The following is a 24131-nucleotide window of genomic DNA, read 5'->3' as shown; positions in this document are numbered from 1 at the left end:
TATTATCTATTATCAGTGAAGAGACGGTGTGATAAGGGTGAATATCGCGTGTTTAGCTTTGTTTTGCCCCTCCTGCGCCCGCCCGTTTTCTACAGACGGGAGACGTTTATTTTCTTGTTCACGGGATACTGTTTTGCATTGGGACGCACACACACACACACACACACACACACACACACACACACACACACACACACACACACACACACACTCTCTCTCTCTCTCTCTCTCTCTCTCTCTCTACATATACATACATACCAATCCATTTAATTTATTCCTTTTCTAATTATAGCTTATCTTTTTTTTCTTTTCCTTCTTCTTCTTCTTCTTCTTCTGACGCTTTGTATCGCTTCTAAGGTCGTTACTCCTTGAACTTCCTTCCTTCCTTATTTCTTTCTCTTCGTTTCCAGATTTCAACCAAGAATGTTTTCATCTTCACCCTAGACTATTACCCCCCCCCCCCCTCCTGGACATTCACCTCTCCCCCGGACATTTCCTCCCTAGATATTTCCCCCATCCTGGATATTTCCTCTCATGACAAATTCCCCTCAGGATTCTTATTTCCCTCTAGTACTTTTCCCCCCTGGCCATATTCACCCGTTCCCCGTTAAATACCTCTTTAATTCCCATGCCACATATAATAAAATACAAGTCTTGATTACTCTTTATTTCCGGAGAACATTCCCGTAAAGTTAAAAAAAAGTAAAAAAAATAATGCCAGGTTGTTTAGAAATGCAAAATAATGTCCAGGCTGACTTTAAAATTAGTACACTATTCTATCGCTTACCTGCAAAATTGAAGAGAATATGAGTGTTTGCTCAGGGTTTCAGGATAAGTTCAAGGAATCAGCCTGTATGTCTGTTTGCTTATTTTCACTCAGCCACAGAACAACCAAATAGATATCTTCATAATGGCATTTAAAACAAAGAAATGGCAAATGTAAAAGTAAAGTTTGGGGCACAGGCTATAGCTGCGCGTGGCCTCCGTGCGCATGCCTCGGGTGGTATGAATTTCTATAGTAGATGTTGGTGTGAGGGTGGTGCGGCGGGACTACGTCAAATTTTCTGAGGGCGTTGCGATGCCTCAGCAGATCGAGCGTACTCAAGTCATTGTAGCCTGTGTTTTTAGCGAGACTTATGATGACTCTGAATGATCTTTTTTTTCTCAAACTTTTCGACCTGATGTCATTGAGGGGAGGATTAGAGAGGTTGACCACACTAAGGAGGCATGCGTGAGCTTCGCCAATATGAGCGTTGTGTGTGTGTGTGTGTGTGTGTGTGTGTGTGTGTGTGTGTGTGTGTGTGTGTGTGCTGCAAGATTTGCCTGCATGGATCGTGCGGGAAAGTATGTTGTTTAAAATGAAGGAAATATAATTTAAACTTTAAATTGGCTGCGCGCCGGACCCTCACGCTTCAAGCCTCAGATTGTCTCGCGTCCGTGGATATTATCATTTTAATAACACAAGTTTTCTTCGTATGATAAAGTTTTAAGCAGACCTCCAAAACATGCATCAGCCATTTGTTTAACTTCATGAATATAAGTGAAGAATTACCTTAAGAATTTTCAAACACTTTTCTCCCTTTGAAAGCTGTTGATTGTCCTATTGTGGCGCCGCGGCCCTCACTCCCCCTGGCTTATCGACGTCTTGCTCCTCTATTACTTATTCATCGCTTTATTTATTACCAATTTCACCCATTACCACCTCTTTCTTCCCCTGCAGCCCCGCACACATACGGCCTCACTCTGTCTTCCACCTTCCCTCCGTCCCTCCCTTTTCCTCCGCGCCCTCATCTTCTTCCCCGTCGTCTTGCCGCCCCTCTAAGAACCTTCATTTATTGTAAAAGTAACATAATTAGGACGAAGCTTGCGCCTGAAAATGATGCAATAAAATTTGATTGAATTTTGATGAGAACAGAGAGGCTCAAAGATTGCTCTCCAGGGGGCGCTTGGGGGGGGGAGATGGGGAAGGGAGGAGAAGTAGAGGAGGAAGAAGAGGGAGATCTGTGATGAAGGGAGGAGAAGGGAAGGGTCAAACGGAGGTGAGAATAATGTGAAAAAGGAGGCTGTCTCGTCCTTGTACAGCTTCTCTCTGGTGTTTTGCGTCACTATCTGAATGTTGGTGTTATATATAAGTGAACGTAATGCTCTCTCTCTCTCTCTCTCTCTCTCTCTCTCTCTCTCTCTCTCTCTCTCTCTCTCTCTTTGCCTCCTTTCGAAACTCTTGCTCGACACTGCTTCAAAGATCTGCTCGTACTCATAACATACAAATTAAAAGTTATGAAATTGCTTATCCATTCAGTTGTGCTTATGACAAGGATGCGGAGGCTGTGCAAAGGTATCTCTTTATCTATAAGTCGTGAAAATTGATGTAAAGAGAAGAAAGTGATCTACGTACTCAGGTGTTTCCGTCTTAAAAGAAGTTACGAAGAGCTGATCACATGTATAAATCGGTAAGTATTGAAAATTGATTACTGCTCTCTCTCTCTCTCTCTCTCTCTCTCTCTCTCTCCGGCCGCAACAAACAGCAGATGGCGTCAGAACACCTCGCGGCGGGGACTTACAATCTAATTATCGGGACAAGTGCGGAAGGTGGAATTAAAAAGCGCTGCTGGACGGGGCGGGGAGTAAACAGCTGTCCGTGGGGCGAGACTGTCCATGCCAGCGTGAGGGGCAAGGGGACATTTGTGACTTTTGTTGTTGTTTTATTAATGATGGCAGTGACGCTATAGTGGTGATGGTGATCGTGGTGGTGATGGTGATCGTGGTGGTGATCTTATACCTTACGGAGAAATATTATAACGTAACAGGTTAACATTATGCTCTTTCTAGTGTGAGTGTTGTTATCCTTTGAACCTTGACAGTTATAAGACAAGAGACTATGGGTCGCATTATAAGACATTTCGCCGCCCAAGAACACATATTTGACAAGGCTTTCGTAGGAGTTGTGGGCATTTCCAGGAGTAGTTTTATGACCCTGGTGTTAGTTTGACCCTTCTTCTGTACCATGAACCTAAGGAAACACTCATTAGAACTTGACTGACCCTCTCTTTAACCTTTAGAAATTGTTAATGTGAGAAGCGATAGTGTCTTATAATACCAACCTATATACCTTCTATAGTCTCCTTGGTTATAAGACAAGAATGTAAATAGACGGAGAGTAGTTTATTGATACGGTGGTGGTGGTGGTGGTTATGATGTTACATACCCATAGCGAGAGAAATACACCGCAGCAGCTTAACATTACGCTTTTTCTTGTGTGTGTTGTTATCTCTCGAACCTGAACAGCTATATGATGAGAGAGTAAAAAGACAGATTATTTAGTTTTCTCTTTTATCTTCTTTCATTTTCGTCCTATTTTACTTTTATTTGCTGTCTCATTATAGCATTCCTTCATCTCATTTGTCCTACTTCCGCCATCTTCTTTCCTTCTGCCTCCTTCCTCTATCACTTTATATTTTTTTTTCATTTTCGTCTTACTTTACTTTCATACGCTATCTCGTCTCGGCATTCCTACATCTCATTTGTCCTACTCCCGCCATCTTCCTTCCTTCCTCCTCCCCCTTCCTTCTTCGTTTTCTCTCCTTTCATTTTCGTCGTGTTTTACTTTCATATACTGGTTCGCCTTAGGATTCCTCCATCTCATTCTTCCTACTCCCGCCATCTTCCCTCCTTCCTTCCTTCCTCCTCCTCCTTCCTTCTTCTTTTTCTCTCCTTTCATTTTCGTCGTATTTTACTTTCATATACTGGTTCGCCTTGGCATTCCTCCATCTCATTCTTCCTACTTCCGCCATCTTCCTTCCTCCTCATCCTCATCCCTTGCTCATTTCTTCCTCCCTTCTTCCGTCCCTTCCGCCCGTCCCCTTCGCCCACCCCCGTCATAAAACGCTATTAATCTCCACAAATGACTTACGTAAAAATTCTGAGTGCTGCTAATCGTCTAATATGGGAATGAGTGGGGGAAAATTAACCATTCTTTCTAAGTTTGCTTCACTTTAATATGAGTCGCTAACAGCGTTGGGTGTTAACGGCACGGAAAAACAGGGCCGCGTCCCGATGCCTTCCCGGGGTGCTGGATTGGGCTCGACGGTGTTTTGCTTATCGATTGTGTTCGTGTAGTTAAGAACGCACGCTGCTTCGCCTCGTGTGCTTCCTCGCGTCAAGTTTGGCGTGTTTAGCGCGGCTCTGTGAAGTGTTTGGATGGGTCTTTTGCTTGTCATTTTAATCATCTCATTTTCATTCACTGTATTTTTTTGTCCTTTATTTTCCCTTTTTTGATATACCTTTGTAAAATTCATTGCTTCAGTATACGTTTTGAGGGTTGGGGTTGCATACACCGACCTTACCCTTTATTGAATTTATCTTGCAACACAATATATATAAAAAACATCAACCAGTCAACGTGAATAGATGAATGCAAGTTAATCTGCCATCACATTCTAGCGTATTCAGGTTGCACATCGATCTATTTACAACGAAAGTTAGCGGCATGTGTTGTAACCTACATACGAGACAGTCCTTTCTTTCTCATTAATTAAAGAAAATAATGTAAGGAACATAATATATAAAAAAAAAACACTGAGACAACGATGTAAGATTAATATTCACCTCACATTACCTTACGACCGGCACTCATTGTAGTATTAATTAAGTTGAGGATCCTTGATGATGAGGAGGAAGCGACGGAGGAGGAAGAGGCGGCGGAGGCGGAAGATGAGGACAGGCCGTAACTAAAGTCTGGGCTGCAGGAGGAAGTCGGGACACGCACCTTAAGTTAGAACAAATGAAGGGCGACGCGGCGCTCTCCGGGCAAAAAAGCAATTAAGCGGGTAAGCGGCTCTTTCAGCTCAGGTTATTGGAGCAATTTTCTCCTGACATGTTTAGATAAGTCAGAGAGCGGATGGGGCGACGAGGAGGACAAGGGTGAGGAGGAGGAGGGGGAGGAGGAGGAGGATGGAGGACGGTGAAGATGGTAACAGTATACACGAGAAGAAAATGAGGAGGATAGGAGGAGGATAATGAGGGAAGGTGAATGGAAAAAAAGACGAGAAAGATGAAGGTGCAGAAGAAGAAAAAAAAGTAAGAGACCAAAAAAAAAGGAGTGGTAATGGTGGAAGAGAATGATGAAGAAGGTAACAGAATACACGGGAAGAAAATGAGGAGGATAGGAGGAGGATAATGAGGGAAGGTGAATGGAAAAAAGGACGAGAAAGATGAAGGTGCAGAAGAAAAAAAGTAAGAGAGCAAAAAAAAAAAAAAAAAAAAGGAACAGTAATGGAGGAAGAGGATGATGAAGAAGGTAACAGAATACACGGGAAGAAAAGAAAGAGGATAGGAAGATGGATAAATGAGGAAAGGTGCACGAAAGGAAAGGTGTGGGAAAATAGAAGAAAAAGAGTAAAAGAGTAGAAGGAGTAGAAGGTGAGGAAGGTAACAGTATATACACAGACTGAAAAGGGGGATAGGAGAACGGATAAATGAGAGGGGGTATACATGAAAAAATGGTACGTGAAAAGTGTGGGAATAAAAGAAAAGGAGTAAGAGAGTATAAGAAGGGTTTAGGTGGAAGGTGGCCAGCGAAGAGGGTAACACCATATACGCGGGGAGAATGGGAGGAGGATAGACGGACGGGTAAATGAGGGAAGCTTGTGGAGAAAAAAAGAAAGAGTGGGTCCAGAAGAAAAAGAAGAAAAAGAAGAAAAAGAAAGGGTGGGTCCAGAAGAAAGGGAGTATTAAAGAGCCTATCGATACATAAGAAACGAAAAGAAGGATCAGAGGAAGGATAAAGGAGGGCAGGTGTTTGAAAAAGGACTGCGGGAAAAAAAAGAGTCCGGGGAAAAAGAAAAAATAGTAATGAGGAAGATAACAATACTAGAGAGGTAAACGAGGGTCGGAGAACGGATAAATAAAGAAATGATACATAAAAAACGTTCGAGAAAAGAGTGAGCACAAAAAATGAAAGGAAGGAAAAGAGGCCATGGATAAAAATGTTACTTATAGGAAAAGGAAGTTGTACCATATAAAGAGTGATTGGAAAGTGATAGAAAGTTATATGCAAGTGAAAAGGAAAAGCAATGAAGATGAGAAACAGAGAAAGGGAAAAAAATGTGAGGAAGGTGTGAATTTTATTCACTAAAAATCTGGAGAAAAAAATGGAATGGAAAATGGAAAGCAATAGTAAAAGATGTCACTAAAATGGTAGTAGTAGTAGTAGTAGTAGTAGTAGTAGTAGTAGTAGTAGTAGTAGTAGAAGTAGTAGTAGTAGTAGTAGTAGTAGTAGTAGTAGTAGTAGAGGCAGCAGCAGTAGTAGTAGTAGCAGTTGTAGCAGTAGTAATAACAGTAATAGTAGAAGCAGTAACAGTAGTAGCATATATTGTATATAGTTACGGGAAAAGATAGACCCTGGGTAGGAGAAGGTGGCAGAGGAGGAGGAGGAGGAGGAGGAAGGCCGGAACCAAGAGGTGTAGAGTAATTCTTGGCCGGAACTGAAGGACACAGCAGGAAGTCCCAAACACACTGGCCAGCTCTGAAGGCAACACGACACCAGGAATAACATGAACACGCCGAACAAAGGGCGAGACGGTCCATGGAGGCGGCGTGGAGGACTGAGAGGAGAGGGAGAGGTCAGCGGAGGCGGGAGGAGAGAGGACGAGGAGGCAAGGAGAGTAGAGGCTGGAAAAGGGAAGGAGAGAGGGTGGATAAGGGAGGTCGGCCCACAGGAGGAATTAACTGGTGTCTGCAAAGGACGTCGGCGTGAGGAAAAGGCGGCGCTGCCTTGAAACCCGAGGCGAGGCGCGCGGGCAGTGAGCACCCGCACCCCCACCGCCGGGATTACTGTAGCGACTTGCTGGCCGGCCACCTGCAGGTTCCGCGGCCCTTGTCAGCCTACCTCGGGCACCCAAACGCTCACCGGCCATTCAGAATTCCGGGCTTACAAAGACACTCACTTTTATATACAAGCATTTAGATATATTCATTTAGACATGTGAGACCCTTTCAAGCAAACCATTTAGACATTTAGACCTATTTAGTAAAAGCATTTGAACATTTAGGTATATATGCCTCTTTCCAACAAAGGCTTTAACCATTTAGACATATGTGACACTCTCAAGCAGACCATTTAGACATATATGACCCTTTCGAGCAAGTCTTTTAGATATTCAGACACACAAGGACTCATAAGTTCGCTCCTGCAGCCTACTCCATTTAAACTGTCACCCAAACAAGTCACCAAGAGATTATGCAGCTCAGACAGTCACTTGTTTATTCATTTCTGTAAATCGACCTGTAAAAATGTTAATAATATAAGTCACCAAGAGTAAGACCCTCGTACCTTCCCTTCATGTAAGACAACTCGTACAATAGTTATTCTCACCCACGCAATCCATCAGGACAGTTAGGCGCTCATCTACACACACTCGCTCATACACACTCCATGAGACAAGTCGTTGAGAAGCTCAGTCATGCGTGCATTTACTTTCAGGCCAGCAAGGGCGGCGCCTATTAGTATGTGTATGCATGAATGGTGCGTGTGGGCGCCGCGACTCCCACAGCACATGCAGGGTGGAGCTAAAAGTGATTCATTCCTTCACCTCGTCTCCCCTCTGTTGACTCTTCTATATATACGTTGTCTCTGTGCAGCATAATTTACTCCTTTCCATAGACTTTACCGGAAGCAATTCAATAACTGTTTTATACCATTAACTAAATCATAATTCCATGTTTATTTTGTTTGTTTGTGTTCCCCTTGAGCTGTTTCCAGTCCTGTAAAAAAAAAAGTCAATCTTCATGTTGTTAATATTAAAGTTAATAAAGTCCATTTTTCCGGCTACTTGTGGTGTGAAATCACCTTTTTTTCCATCCGTAAATTACCTTAATCACCGACACTAGGCCAGCCTCCATCAGAAAGGCAGCAGGAGTCGTAATGTTCCATTTTACGAATTGAATACTTATTTGATGTGGAGAATTAGATTACCTTTGAAGATTATTTTACTTTGAACTTTTCTTTTGATGTCACACTAAGCAACAACAGTTATTTCTAGCCGCTGAGCTTCCTGGCGGGTTCCCACTATCCCGTTTTGACGGGAACACCGACTGATGATTTTTATGGCCTTTCAGATGACTGTATCCCTTGCATCTGCGCTCAGAGGCCGTAAGGTTGTTGGGTATTATGAGGTAAATACTTTCGTCAGGTCACAAGCAGAGAAATGGCCCAGAACACGGGATAGTAAGAACCCCGCCTCACACGTGTTACATTCACCGAGCCATACGCCGAAGGGTAACAGTCTCTCACAGAAATAACCAGACAAGAGTCATTCATTGCTACGAATATTCAATGCTTATATGCTCGCCCACGTGCAGGCGCTAAATAAAGACAGACGTTCACACACGACACACATACAGTCCACTCCCGATACTGATGCACCGACTTTGTTCATAATAAATATGCAGCACCGCAACGCACTCCCAGACATCGCAATGACGAACAGACTCGATGCTGCACAATGCTACGAGAGAAAATCGATGTAAAATGGCGAAGCATGGAGAACATAGAATAGCTGCAATAGCAAAAAAGGCCACCAAACTGAATAGGATTAGCAGCAGTAGTAGCAGTATAATGTTTGCTGAGCCGCGTCGCCACTCTCGGCCAGCCAGATCTGGAATGGTTAGGTAACAGCTGAGGTGGCTGTGTGTGTCAGCTGCCCACCCCGGTAAGGTTACGAACCCCGGCCAGATTGAACTGATAGATCCACAGCGGCGGTAAACAGTAGATATACACCACACACAAGGGACGTTGGATAGATAAATAGATGAACATATAGATACACAAGGCAAGGCGAAGGTAGCTACAGATTATGATAAACTGCTGAAAACTAAAGCTGGACAGACAAATAGATATACAAGATCCACAACGACGGTAAACAATAGATACAAGACACCACATACAACTGGAACTTGGTAGATAAATAGAAGGACATATAGATATAAAAGAAAGGTGAAGGTAAAGAATACAGATAAACTGATTAGAAGTAAAGCTAGATATAGACAAATAGACGCACATGAATATAGAGATACACACTGGATAATGACGCGATACAGAGAGAAAATACACGACTTAAACGTGAAGCCAGGAAGGTAAATAGAGACACAGAGGAATAGTAGATATGCAAGGAAAGATAGACAGCAAAGAAAACCACATGAAAAACAGCAAAACAATAAAGACCATATAACCGTACACCACCGAAGAGCCTTTTTAACGGACACACAACAACAATCTTTCTTTTTTCTTCCCTTCTCGTATTGTCCTTCCCAAGTGTCTGATAAGTGGTGGTCTTTATCTCGTGTTTGCGCATCATCCGTCCACTTTCCGCGCCTCCAACGGGTCGACTTCGTTTCTGTAAGGGATGATCGAGACTTCCCGGCCGAGGAGGTGACGGTGGCCGCGATAAAACCCTCCAGAGAGAGATCGCAGGACAAAGTTTGGGGCCAATTGAATTTTAACCATCTGATCTCTCTCCCAATAATCCTCTCTAGTTGGCTCCCTCTCGCTTGGGGCACCAGAAGCCACAATTACCCTCCCTTTTCCCCTGCCGCCCCTCCCTTACCCTCCCCTTCCACCCCTCCTTTCCCACTTCCACCCCGCCCTTTTCACCCCTCCCTTACCCTACCCTTTCCTCTTCCCCCCCCCATCGTCTGCTTATCCCAATACCAAGGACTCGTTCCCTTACAACCCTCCTCTTCCTCCTCCTCCAAGTCTCCCTCCTCCCCATTGAAACCTCCTCCCCGATGTCCCCTCTCGATAAACAGTCCCCCCTCCTCCCATAATTCACACAAAATCTCCCCATCCTACAGTACAAAAGTGCGGCTCCTTTGGGCGATTTCCTGGTCGGCTGCCTCCTCTCAGCCCCTGAATGAAAGAGTAGCGAGGGCGGAGTCAGCCTGGCCGTGTTTGCCTGGTTTGCCCCGCGTCTCTCCTGTGTTGGAGGGAGCGCCGCGGCCCGAGTCTGGGGTTTCAATAGAGTGCTCCCCTGCCTCCCCTGCTGCCTCCCCTACCTCCTCTGCCACCACCACCACTACTACTACTACTACTATTACTACTACTACTACTACTACTACTACTACTACTACTACTACTACTACTATGTTAGGGAGAGTTAAAGCCTGTCTGGGAATGTCAATATAATGATCTCCTATCTCTCATTCCTTACTACTACTACTACTACTACTACTACTACTACTATTGCTACTATTTATTTTTCTTTTGTTGTCATTTTTTCTACTTCCTCGCTTGTTTGTTTGTGTTTCTTGAGGGTGCATATTTTTTTCTCTTTTTTCTCGCCCTAGGTTGTGTTTGCTTCGTGGACTTTTCGTTGGATCTCTCCCGTTTGATTTTGTCTCCATTTTTCATTTTTTTCTTATCTTTTAATTTTTTCCTTTCTATTGTGCTTTTTTTTTGTTTGTTTGTTTCATTTGTGGCCTATATACTTCCGTTAGTCTTTGGTGGTCGCTGCTTTCTTGCAATTCTTCCTGGCGTCCACTGGTCCTGCTGCTCTTTATCATTGTCAATGTTCTGGGTTTGTTCTCTACTGCTGATTCTTGATGAACGGCGTCGCTGATCTGGTGTCTGTTATTTTTGTCGCCTATCTCTGTCTGGTACGTAAATATATTAGTACCATTGACAGCTCTCAGTTGTCAGTAATAATATATCAGAGAGGTTTGACAGATCACAAATGCACACACACACACACACACACACACACACACACACACACACACACACACACACACACACACACACACACACACACACACACACACACACACACACACACACACACACACACACACACACACACACACACGGGGCTCGGATTATCAGGCGGTGCAGGTGATGTGGTGACGTCAGGCCCATAACGGGCCCCGCCGTGCCAGCAGCGTGGCGGCGGGGACCAGCTGGGGGTGCTCCAGGTGTGTGCCGCCACGCCGCTGCACCACCTGTGCCACGCCACCATCACCACCACTACCTCCACTGCCGCCACACACTGTCGCCTGTCATTCCCCTGCCTCGACCGCCCCTTCCCCTTCCCACCGCCGCCGTCGCCGCCGCCAATAAATCAACCACGAAGCTAAGTGAAGGTGTTGGGTCACGCGCCAAACTCAGGCGGGGGTAAGGGGGCGGCGGGGCGGTGAGTCAGGGCGGCAGGGCGGGGCGGGCAGTGCCCCGCGACAGGTGGTGTGAAGCGGGTGCGTTGCGGGAGTCATGCGGGACTACATCAGCCTGCGGGCCCAGGCGCTGCTGGCCAAGAGGCCCGTCAAGCGAGGCGACGTGATCCTCACCTCGAGGCCCTTCTGCACGGTGCTCGACTCCTCCGCCATCAGCTGCTACTGCGAGCACTGCCTTGTCTCCTTCAGGTGAGCGTGGCAGGGGCCGCCCAGGTGTGTGTGGACTTGACAACCAGACGCTGCAGGCTGCACATGCAGGACGACACGAGACGCTCTCGGAGCCCCACCGGGCACCAGTTCTTTCCTCCCCACGCCCCCAGCGTCCCCAGGGTAATCATCGTTCTGTGCCGCAGGAAGGACCGCATGCTGACACGATGCTCGGAGTGCGGGCGAGCCTTCTACTGCAGCGAGATGTGCCAGGAGCTGGGGCGGCCCCTCCATTGGCGGGAGTGCATCGTGTTCCGCCACAGACCCAATTACCAACCCAAAGACTTCGCCAGATTCCTCGCCCGACTCATCTGGGTGCTCAAGGTCAGAGGTCAGGGGGGAAGGGAGACACTACTCGCCGGTGACATGACCAATTGTCTCTTCCACTTAAAAGTAACCAGCAGGTGACACAGACAACACGCGGCCGCTGGGCGCTGGAGACTGCGAGGACAACGTTGACTTCTCCTTCCTCCTCTATTACTCTCACAAAATTCATCCGATGCACTCTCTTGACCCCACCCTGCCTCCATGCTCCTGACGGTCATTTTTATATGACCTCACGCACTTCTTGCTCTGAGCGGCGGCAGCGAGGACGGCAAAGCAGGCGTGTTAGAGGCTGCTGCCTGGTCTCTCACGCAGCAGCTCACACCGACACCCCGCACAAACGGTGGAACATTAATCCGTCTCCCTTTTGATTAATGTCTCCTCGAGGTGACGTAAATTCGGCAACAACAACAAAAGTTAAATTATCTTCTATACATATTTTGAACTGAATTATACATAATAGATTCTCTTCTTATATTTTTTTCTGAAGATATTATCAGCAAACTGTACATAAAAGCAAGAAAATTTCACTTTCGAATCCAGCCTTTCTTTCATAATTGATTACTTATAGATAAAAAAAAATCAATACAATGTTCAGTTCATTACAATTCACACGAAAGCAAATACACTTACAGCTATTATTCTTAACTCATTTCCTTATATTAATAGTCAGTCTTTCATATTTATTTTTATAAGTATTTCAACACCTATTAATCCTAACCAAATTTTTTATCTTCATATTCAAACTTTTTATTTCCCTATAAATATCTATGCATTTATTAATCCCAACCAAATTGTTTACGATACGCATTAACCCAAAAGCAGCAACAATATGGAGGCAAGACGTATACAGCCCTATCCACACGCAGCCTCTTTTTCAGTAAGTCTAGTTCTCCAAATTTTACATTAAGTTTACATCCAGAGACTCGATCACGCTCACTTTCTCCCTTAAACACTTCACTGCTGCGTCGGCTTCTTCCCCGTGACTAACATGACAAAATATTTACCTCCCACATTACCGCCTTCCTTCCTTACCTCCCACATTACCACCCCCTTCCTTACCTCCCACATTGCCGCTCCCTTTCCTACCTTCCCGCCTCGAGCCAGAGAGTGAAGGACCTTTTTCTCTCCCGGCCGCCGCTGACAGGACGGAGGTGACGAGACCGTGGAGAAGATTGACGACAAAAGAAGTAGACGGTTTAAGGACCTCGTCAGCCGTAAGTATGTGTGTGTGTGTGTGTGTGTAGGGGGGGGGGGGGTGTATGGGGAGGGTTGTGTGTGTGAGGGGAGGGGGAGCTGCGTGTGTGTGTGTGTGTGTGTGTGTGTGTGTGTGTGTGTGTGTGTGTGTGTGTGTGTGTGTGTGTGTGTGTGTGTGTAGATTTATTCCCATACCTTGCCACTGTTTTAATCTCCCCTAGTTCTGTCACAAATAAAGGAAGAAATAGAAAATTAAAGTAAAACAACTCCACTCTTTACAGTAATATGATGATACACAAAGTTGCATGAATAACAAACAACAACAAAAAAAACATTTCCTTTTCCTTATAATAATACTAATTCTTACATTTCCTCCTACTTCTGTCTACCTAAGTTTATTATTTTCATTATTCTTATCATTATTTTTCCTCTTTTCACTTCCTTTTTCTTTCACCCAAATATGTTTTTTTTTCCTTTAACTAGAAAATTACCAAACCGTCTCATCTTTTTATTTTTCCTGTTTTTTTTTCCTCTCTTTTCTTTCCACGACATGCAGAGTTCACTTCCCAAACTGTCACTCTGATCTTTCTGTTTATACCTTCCATGTCTCTCTTATCTGTACTCTCCTCCTGTGCTCTTCCCTTCCATCAGACAGAGGACTAATCAATCCCATCTCTCAATTCTTTCCACGGGGTCAACGCGATCACCCCCAGACCGGAAAGAGGTGAGCAAGGACACCGAGCAGCTCAAGTACGTGGACAGCCTCATGCCAGACCTGCTGCAGCTGGTGGGGAAGAAGTTCCTGCCGCCGCGGGAGGAGCTGCTGGAGATCTTTGGCAAGGTGTGTAAAGGGGCTATTACACTGGGCAAATTTTCCATGGATCTTCAATCAAACCACGATTTCCGCTGGCGTGGTTCTCATATTTGCGTGGTTTTCTGACGTGTCCACGATCTTCCAAAGCTACGGTAGATTTCACCAAAGGACGACGGTATTACTCACCATCTTCATCAGCAGCAATAACAACAAACAACTGAGAACCACGTTAGCGGATATCGTGGTTTAACTGAAGATCCACGGAAAATATGCCCAGTGTAATATCCCCTTTATAGAGAGGTAGATAGATAGATAGACAGAGATTGACAAATTGACAGATTGATAGACAGATTGATAGATAGAAAGAAAAGTAGGTACGCAGATAGCCATATAGATAGATAGATAGATAGATAGTTAAATAGTGAAGGAGACAGAGAGAGAGAAATGAACATAGACTCTCTGGCTCCGTCTCTCACTCAGTGTTGCCAACAAAATATTATTGGAAAAGATATTAACCATGACCCTACAGCTGAGTGTAAACACCGTTCTATTTACGCTCTCTCTCTCTCTCTCTCTCTCTCTCTCTCTCTCTCTCTCTCTCTCTCTCTCTCTCTCTCTCTCTCTCTCGTTCGCAAAATAACCAACGAATTTAACTTTTTCTCCTTCCCATCAACATTTATCAACATCCATCATCATCCCCCAGACAGACTTGATAATATGGCCACAGTTCTCATTTTCGCATCCTTCCGCTTTTATTTCTCCATACGTGTGTCCTCTTGATCACTCTGTCTCCTGTATTTCCGCATGATATTTAGCTTCAGTTCATGCAGTATACTCTCACATCTCGTCTCTATCCCTTCGTAAGACATAGACACTGGTCTCATATACTTGTCTTCACTTTTATACCCCTTTTCAGGTTTTCATATAGCCCTAGACCGATTGCCACTGTTCCCTCTCTCTACCAATGTTTCGCCTCCACCTTGCAGGTCCTCGTGAACAGCTTCTGCCTCCTGGACGACCGCCTGACGCCCATCGGCACCAGCGTGTACTTGGCGGCCTCCTGCATCGACCACGCCTGCCACGCCAACGCCTTCGTCACCTTCATCGGGAACAAGCTGGTGGTGCGCTCCCTGGTGGACTGGCCGGACCTAGATTGGAGCAGGGTGAGTTGGGGAGATGTGGAAGAATGAGAAAACTGGGGAGAGGGAGTGGGAGAGAAGTTTTGGAGGCTAGAAGAGACTGGGACTGCATGGGACACAGGACCAGTATGTCATCCGGGTTACCACAGTTTACCTTCCCCAAGTTTCCCCAGGTACCCATTTATCGACCAAGCTGAAAGGAGGATGAACAACCGGATGAGCTGCATGCAGGGATTCGAACCCGGGCCCGCAAATTCGTAGCTGAGCGGATGAAAATGATGAAGGTTTCGAGGTAAAGGAAGAAGCTTGGGGTAGGTTAACTTGGACCAGAAAGGGAAGAGTTAAGAGACAGAGAAATGGATGGAAGAGGGTAAGGAATGGGTAGTGAGGGGTGCAGAAGGCAGAAGGGTAGAGAGAGGCAGGGATAGAGAGGGGGAAAGGGGTGGATTAATGTGAGGAAGGGGAACACACAGGGGAAGGGGAACCCGATGTTGACCTCTCTTTTAGCCACCTCTTTTGATTCTTTTTTTGGGGAGCAGCGAGTGGCGGGCTTTTTTTTATTATTGTTTCCTTTTTTTTGTGCCCTTGAGCTGTCTCCTTTATTGTAAACACACACACACACACACACAAACACACTCTCCCTGACACCCACAAAGACTATAAGGGAAGGTAAAACAGGTCCTCCCGATGCCAACCATATCAAGAGAAGGTCGCGCGTGCTTGGAGGTGATGTCACGAGTCCTGCGTTGCCAGATTATCGTACTCAGAGCATAGTATTTACCGGTATCTGACGCCTATTTATTGCCAGGGAATATCAGGAATTAACCATTTTCACGATAAATATATATGGATCGCGTTATTGAGGACCAGGAGATAGAGTTGGGGTCGGAAGTCGGTAAAGATAAAGACTGAGTACGACAATCTGGCAACGCTGGACTCACGACTTCTATTCCTGGTCACAGAAGGAAGACTCGAACATTAATTATTGTGCACTGATCTATTTGTGTCTATCTCTTCTTTTTTTCTAATACTTATTTTGGAGCGGAATAAAGATCACTTGTTATACACTTATCCCGTCTGTTCCTCATTCAAAGTGGAGTACAGACACTTATTTTACATTTTTTCAATAATTACAATTTGTTAATTTGTTTGTTTGTGTATCTCTTTGTTTTCTATTCCTCATTGTAAGAGCAGAAGTAGAGAACTCCTATTTTACACTTATTCAGTTTACTTGTAAGTTTGTTTATAAGTCAATAGCACTTTTTTTTTTATATATATTCAGTTTGTTTTCTAGTAGCTACCCATTTGTTTTCCATCCTTCATTCAAAGTGATAACATAGATAACAGTTTTTTTTACCGTATTCGTACAAACAAATAAACAAATGAGTAGAAAAAAATGTTACGGTGCACTTATTTATCTATCTATCTGTTTATTTATTTATTTATATTTTTATCTATTTCCTCTGCGTAGCGTGACGTCCTTGCACGTAATGAAGTGAAACACCTGAGCCCTGTCACCTCATATTTTTCGTGTTGTCGTTTGTCGCACACCTTGACACTCACACTTGTTGACACTAACAAGTCAGGTGTATCAGATCCCCCCCCCTTCAACTCCCTTACACCCCCCTTACACCCCTCTTTCACCCCCTTACATCCCCCTTACATGCACACCCCTTCACTCCCCTATTTCTCAGCCCCCAACGTGACCCTGAAAACTAGACTCTATAACTGTGTATATCTAAGATTGGTGGAGGGAGAGACAAAAGGAGAGAAAAAAGGAAACAGAGAGAGAGAGAGAGAGAGAGAGAGAGAGAGAGAGAGAGAGAGAGAGAGAGAGAGAGAGAGAGAGAGAGAGAGAGAGAGAGAGAGAGAGAGAGAGAGAGAGAGAGAGAGAGAGAGAAAGAAAAGAAGAGAAGAGGGAGGAAAGTTGATAAAATTTGTATATATCTAGGATTGGTGGAAGAGGAGGAGAGGAAAAAGAATGAAGAAAGGAGGCAAGGAGGGGAAACGGGTAAATACAAATGGGGAATAGGTAGAAATGTTGATAATAAAACTAGACTCGGCATGCTTTTGTGTACGTGTCGAGGAGGAAGAGGAGGAGGAGGAGGAAGAGAAGGAAAAGAGGGACGAGGGGAAGAAGAGGGAGAGAACTGAGAAACGAGGAAGAGCCTTGAGAGGGAGAGAAATTGTGCTCGTGTGATTGGCTGGAGATGAATCACATGATCTCTCTCTCTCTCTCTCTCTCTCTCTCTCTCTCTCTCTCTCTCTGGCACTCACTCATTTCCGTCCCACCTGTCACTGCACCGGCTTCCCGTTTTCTACTCAGTCACTAAACATTAAAAACGGGACATGACCTACGATTCTCTCTTCCCAGGAATCGACTCACATGACTCCTCTCTCTCTCTCTCTCTCTGCGGTGCCAAGAAACTGAAAGAAGTGCACAGGATGACAGGAGGAGATAGAGAGAAGCAGGGAAAAGTTGGAAAGTTTCGTTTAGTCGGCGCAACATCTGTGGTCATATGCCGGGAGGGAAGCAGGGAGGGGCGGGCGAAGTGATAGGGAGATGTGGTTATGGTTGTTCCAGTGGTTTCTCGGTGTCGTAGTGAGGTAGTATTGGTGGTGGGATGTTACGTGGATGTATAAAGAATGTTAGATAGGATGTTAGTGGGATAAAAATAATAGTTGTGATGGTAAGGAGAATGGTAGTTGTAGAAGTAGTAGGGGTTAAAAGGGATGTTTGTGTAAGGTTCAAGGTAACAGAAAATGAGGGAAGTGGTGGAATGACAGGCTGAAGGGACAGAGAGCTTTGGTAACAGTGGCAGTAGTGGTAACAGCTCGGTAACAGTTTGGTAGCGTTGTAATGGTTGTGAAAGTCGTAGTGATTGTGGAGAAGGTTTCTTTGAGGTTCATAGTGACAGAAGATAATTAAAGTGGTGTATGGATGACAGGCAGTGGTGGGCACCGCTAACCGAAAAGCTAGCTTCGCTAACTGGTAATCCATTAAATAAAAAGTTAGCTTCGCTTACGCTGAGCCGCTAAACTGATAGAGAAATTAGTGGAACCTAACGCTAACCAATAACTTTTTTTTTATATGGATTAAGCTTTGATTTAGTATTTTGGCTCTAAAACCCTTAAAAACAGACCTGACCTGAGATTTCAATATGTTGTAGCTTAGATATAAAGCTTTCCAGAAACGTATAGCATGCCGAAATCAGATGATGATAAAGGTGTACACAAATAAACAAATTATATTCAACATACACAATACAAGACCAAACCTGTATGAATTTTTTAGTGGACTTATAAGTTAGCGGAGGAGAAACTACATTTAGCGGAAGCTAATTGGTCTGCTAACTGTTTCCGAAGTTAGAGAAAACGCTAATCAGCTAACGAAACAGTTACATTCGCTATTTAGCGGTTAGCGGATTAGCGGCACCGTGCCCACCGCTGATGACAGGCCAAGGTGATAACGCGAAATGGTAACAGTGGAGTGGTAGCAGTGGTTTGCCATTACTGTGCGTTGTTATGGTTGTGTAAGGCGTAGTGGTTGTGGATAATGGTATATGACTGACAGGCTGAGTGGGTAGCGACCATTGGAAGGAGTGGTAGTTGTTTTTTTGATGCATCGCTTGGTAGTCGTGAAAATGGAAGTGGGTGTGGGTGTGACGGGTCTCTCAAATTCAATGATTCACGGGGGCACGAGATGGAGGAGGAAGGGGACGGTAAAAAGTGGAAGTGGAAGTGGGTGTGGGTGTGACGGGTCTCAAATTCAATGATTCACGGGGGCACGAAATGGAGTGTGGGTGTGACGGGTCTCAAATTCAATGATTCATGGGGGCACGAAATGGAGGAGAAAGAGGACAGAAAATACCACTTTGAAACCCATTTGAACCATAAATTAATTAAAGGCGCGTCGCGGTGTGAGGGCGGTGTCCTGCATCCCAGCATATTAAGAGAAGCTTTGTAGGGCAGCGATGACAGGAGGGGCGGGGGTGGGGACGGAGGGGGAGAGACGAGGGAGGGGCATGGGGCGATGCATGGGTTTTGGCACCGACCTGTGTCACGGGGAGGGGAGGAGGGGAGGCACACGAGACCTAGGAGACTATATATTGCCCCCTGGTGCTATCTTTACCTGAGGGGAGGGGGGGGGGGAGAAAGGGGAGGGGACGAAGCATGGCACTCCATCAAAACACACTAGCCGGCTATATCAGTTGTACTTGGCAAACACTATCACCAGAAGGGTAACATACCGAATGGAGGGAACACATCGATAAATATACGGTAGCAAAACAAACACCTGATCTCAAACGTTACCACAAATACGACAAACAGGACATTAATAGCTGAAGAAAACTCATCTGTATTTCAATGATATTCTGTCAAAGAGTTTTATGGGTCTTCAGGCGTTTTCTTGAATAGAAGTAAGGTTAGGGTAAAAAATGCATGGGTTCTTTTATTGGTCTGCAGGGGTTTTCTTGAGTATAGGTAAGGTTAGGATAATAATTGCATGGGTTCAAGTTATTAGGGTCCAGACGAAGGTTGAAGAATCTAAAGGCGATTAGAATTAAGAAATAGACTTCGACAGGTTACATCACGCGTAGAAATGACACAAGTGGCAGTCTAAGTGGCAACCCAGGAATTGTATAGAAGGCAGAGAGAAGTATCAGATGAAGAGGTTGGATTATTGCATTTGCCGGAGCGGGATGGCGCACAGTGACACCAGACAGAGTGTATTGAACGTTAGGAAAGGATAATGATGATGATGATGATGATAGTGGTTAGGATAGGAAAAGTGAGCTCAGGTTGAGTTAGATTAAATTATATTTGATTACTTTACTGTAGGTTACTTTAAGATGTGTTTGATTATGTTACGTTAGTTGCGTTAGGTAAGTTTGGGTTTGGTAATAGATTTGGCAGACTATGATTTTTAGTTTTTTTTTTATACATTTGTTTAGACTTATGCAAGACTACGTTAGATCAAATTCGATTGGGATAGTTTTTATTCAGGTGTCGACACGCTTCATTAGGTTCGTGTCAGGCAGCGCGTCGTCTGTTATCGCCCGGGCCGTGAGTCAGTGAGGGCCGCGCCAAGTGTGTCCCCATCGATCAGGGGGAGTGATCACCTTCCGCGGCGCCTCATTACTTACCTGGAGGTCACCTGTTGCTTTCGCCTCACCTCAAGGCCGTTCCTACCTACTGTTCCTACCAAACAATTAATTAACTAACAAACCATTCAGCCAATCCACCAACTTTACAACCAGCCAACCAACCTTCCAACCAAACAACTAACTAACTAACTAACTAACTAACTAACTACCTAACTAACTAACTAAATGACTAAGCCTGTTCAAGTCCATTCATTATTTTTTTAACTTTACTAGACTATTCAACTTTTGTCTGGACCCTAATTCTTGAAGCCTAATTTTACTTAACCTTACTCTACCTTAAAAGAGTACACCAGGATATCGATATAACTCCTTGTTCTTGTGTTTGTTATTGCTCTGGTTCTTCTTGTTCTTCTTTTCCTCTGTGGGTGCAGGTGATGATCAGTTACCTGGATGCCATGAACACGCGCGCCTTCCGCCACCGCTACCTGGAGAGCCATTATTACTTCACCTGTGACTGTCGCCTTTGCCGGGACGACGCCCACGAGAGTCTCATGTCCACGGTGCCCTGCGGTGAGAACACACACACACACACACACACACACACACGCACACACACATACATACACTTTTTTTAAGGACATAATACTTGTTGTCATTGTCATGTTGTCATTTTGTTTTTCTTTGTTTTTGTTTTTGTTCTTGTTCTTGGTCTGGCTGTTATTTTTTGTTATTGTTCTCCTTGGTCTTATTTTTTACTCATGTTTTTTTCTTGTTCTTGTCCTTGTTCTTTTCGTCCTTGTCCTTGTTTTGTTCATATTCGTATTCTTGTTTTTCTTGTTCTATTTTTCTTGCTCCTGTTTTTTTGTTCTTGTTTTTGTCCTTGTTCTTGTTCTTGTTTTTTTGTGTTTGTTCTTGTTTTATTTGTTCTTCTTCTTGTTTTTCCTTGTTCGTGTTCTTCTCATTCTTGTTCATTTTCCTTGTTCTTCTTGTTCTTATTCTTCCTCTTTTTCCTCCTTCTCCTCCTCCTGCTCCTTGTCTTCTTCACCACCCCTTCTCCCTTGCAGGCTCCTGTGCCGCCGCCGTGCCCCTGGAGGAGGAGAACGCGGAGGGCGCCGTGGGGCCGTGCGAGGCGTGCGGCCACGAGTCTTTCCGTGGTGACCTGCGGCAGGAGTACCAGCGCGTGGCTGACCTGACCCGCAGACACCTGAAGGACCTGAACGAGGCTGACCCAGGTGCTGACCCTCACGCGGAAAGACTGTGGCTGAGTGAGAGTGGGGGACTAGACTTCATGACTGGATGGCTGACTGCTGAAGATCTGAGTAATTGACCGGCTAACTGACTGGTTGACTGAATAAATAGGAAAATAACAGAAAGAAAGAAAAACAGAGGAAAGAAAATTAAGAACTAAACAAAAATAATAAAATAAAATAATAAATACAGTAAATAAGGAAGTAATCATGTAACTGCCTCACTCACTCATGCTGTCACGCACTCACTCACTCACTCACTCACTCGCTAAACAGTCAACCAACGAACAGACTAACTAAATATGTAACTACGAGCGTATAGGAATCATATAACTTGTCTGATATTTCATGAGTGACATTTTAGATTTTAGCTCATTTGTCTTTTTTATATATATATATTTTTACACCATCAATTTGAGGAGGGTGGAAGGGAAGCGGTTGATGGTGCTGTCAAAGGGATGTGTTGTTATTTCAGTACTATCATATCGTCTATTTTATCTCACATACAAATTCCACAAGCTTATCTATTAATTCTGGAAAAGTAACTATAGACACAATTATTAGCAAATGAACTGAACTTATAAAATGAAGAGAGAGAAATAAAGGAATAAAAATGGTTCACGAATTCAACGTAAAAACAAACAAACATCAAAGCCAACTTATAAGGAAAATAATGTGAAAGGAGACATCACAATGTTCTTTTGCAAACTTTCCTTACGTTATGGATATGTTACTCAGATTAATGACTCAGTACTTTCCTTTTTCCCTCTTCCTTCACTTACTTTCTTCTTTCTTTATTTACTTTCTTCTCTCTTCTTTCTTTACTTACTTTACTCAATACTTTACTCTTTCTTTACTTACTTTCTGCTTCCTTTATTAACTCTACTCAGTACTTTACTCAATACTTTACTTTCTTCTTTCTTTCTTTAGTTAGTTTATTCAATACTTTACTTTCTTGTTATTTCTTTACTTACTTTCTTCTTTCTTTATTTACTTTACTCAATACTTTACTTAATACTTTACTTTATCTCCCTCCTCCCCGTCGCCGCGTCAGACCTGGAGGAGTGGCGGGAGGTGGCAGGAGCACAGGAGGGCCTCATGCACCCGCTCAACCTCCTGCGGGCCAAGACGATGGACGCGCTGCTCACGGCCACCATCACGCGCCGGGGCTGGCACACTGCGCTGGGCCTGGCCAGGAGCAATCACCAGGCCATCAGGTGAGCCCATGGTGGCCTATCCCACTTCCTCACTTATCCTTGTTTTTCTTTGAAAGAAGTAGTATATAGTAACAGTAGTAGTAGTAGTAGTAGTAGTAGTAGTAGTAGTAGTAGTAGTGTCTTATTATTATTGTTATTATTATTATTATTATTATTATTATTATTAGTTGTAGCAGTAGTGGTAGTAGTAGTGGTGATAGTAGTAGTAGTAGTAGTAGTAGTAGTAGTATATAGCAGTAGTAATAGTTGTTATTGTTGTTTCGTTGTTGTTGTTGTTGTAAAGTGAAGCCTGTAACAACAGCAACAGCAACACCAGCGACAGCAGCAGATGTTACAGTAGCATGAGCAGCAACTGGAACAACATCAACAATGCCCGTAACAGTGTTAGAAATAGCACTACCGCGAGCTGTAGCACCAATAGCTGGCATTAGCAGCAGCGTCGGCGGCGGCAAACCATCAATATCATCAATAAAACTATAAACAAATACAATAAATCAACAGTAGGTATTTACAAAATAAATAATACAGCATGAGTGATAACAGCTCAGCAGAAAATCAGCAATATCAACAATAAAATTGTAAACAAACACAGTAAAGCAATATTTATAACAGAAATAATGCAGCATGAGTGATAATGTAGCAGCAGCAGTGGCACGAGCAATGGCAGTAGTGGCTTCAGTGTAGTAAACAGCAGCGATGGCGATGCTTTGGCAGTTGTAGCAAATGCAACGATTGTATCAGTATGCATGCAAGAGCAGTATTAGTAGACGCAGCACAAACACCAAAAACAGTATAACAAAAGCAGTAGCAACAATAGCAGCCGCAGAACAGCTTTAACAGCAGCAGCATCAGATACACGGCAGCCAGTACAAACGACTGATGAGTCTCGTGCTTGTCGTCTCGCTACAGACACTACTATGGAGCCAAGCACCCGAACTACGGCCTGTTCCTCATGAAGCTGAGCAAGATCGAGCTGTGCAACATGGCCTTCTCGGACGCCTACGAGCACCTCAGGGTGGCCGAGGAGATCATGGAGGCTGGCCTGGGCTCAAACCATCGCCTTGTGTTCGACGATCTGACGTGGCTGCTCATCCAGGCCAGTGAGGAGAAGAAGATCGAGATTCAGCGGTCACTCATCTACGGGACGCACCGCCTGGCGCCCCCGCCCCCCCAGGACCAGGGAGAGGACCACAAGCACGCCCAGGCCCGCAGGAGGAGCTGAGAGGCTGACGGCCAGGAGATGAAGGAGTTTGTTGTGCCTGATGCTGATTTGTCCAACGAATGGCGGCTGCTGTGAGTGCCATCGTTCTTACCTTTGATTTGAACCGCTCCGCCAGGCAAAAGTCGGAGGTTGTTGCTGCCGCTTGGCGTGTGAAGACAACTAGTGATTTCCACGCGATAACTAGTAATCAAACGAAAGCTGTAGCCAGGAGTAAAGAATTAATATCAAGCCTTTCTCTCCTTGTTTGTATTAGAGAGACTGCCTGAGTGCTGAGGAATATGGCACCAATTTCCCTGCAAACACCACACCAGCGGGTTGATGAAAGGTTGTGATGCTGTTGTGATGGGCGACGCGGCGCTTTGCTGAGCCTAATGAGTGTTATACTGCGTGGTGTTACTGAGGCGAGTGTTGCGTCCTTATCTGAGTGTTGTGTGTC

At 44.6% G+C, this 24131-nt stretch overlaps 1 protein-coding gene across 1 annotated transcript; it reads left to right on the top strand.

The window, feature by feature from the left end:
* Nucleotides 1–10954: 10954 nt before the first annotated feature.
* On the top strand, nucleotides 10955–23928 carry LOC126985055 (histone-lysine N-methyltransferase SMYD3-like). Its single transcript, XM_050839356.1, has 9 exons — nucleotides 10955–11409; nucleotides 11574–11751; nucleotides 12899–12968; nucleotides 13662–13789; nucleotides 14749–14925; nucleotides 20441–20579; nucleotides 21074–21241; nucleotides 22311–22473; nucleotides 23383–23928. The coding sequence occupies exons 1-9, from the start codon at nucleotides 11258–11260 to the stop codon at nucleotides 23693–23695; spliced, it is 1488 nt and encodes a 495-aa protein (XP_050695313.1). The 5' UTR covers nucleotides 10955–11257; the 3' UTR covers nucleotides 23696–23928.
* Nucleotides 23929–24131: the final 203 nt, after the last annotated feature.

Source organism: Eriocheir sinensis, chromosome 5 (genome assembly GCF_024679095.1).
Source record: "Eriocheir sinensis breed Jianghai 21 chromosome 5, ASM2467909v1, whole genome shotgun sequence".
Taxonomy (NCBI): Eukaryota; Metazoa; Arthropoda; class Malacostraca; order Decapoda; family Varunidae; genus Eriocheir; species Eriocheir sinensis.
The sequence above is the reverse complement of the archived record's forward strand: the minus strand, read 5'-3'. Positions and strand labels throughout refer to the sequence as shown.

Bases quoted from the DNA above. Each gene is read 5' to 3' on its own strand.
- LOC126985055 (XM_050839356.1), top strand. From the start codon at position 11,258: ATGCGGGACTACATCAGCCTGCGGGCCCAGGCGCTGCTGGCCAAGAGG. The intron at 12,969-13,661 runs GTAAGTATGTGT...GATCACCCCCAG, and splicing joins GTTTAAGGACCTCGTCAGCC to ACCGGAAAGAGGTGAGCAAG. The intron at 21,242-22,310 runs GTGCTGACCCTC...TCGCCGCGTCAG, and splicing joins CCTGAACGAGGCTGACCCAG to ACCTGGAGGAGTGGCGGGAG.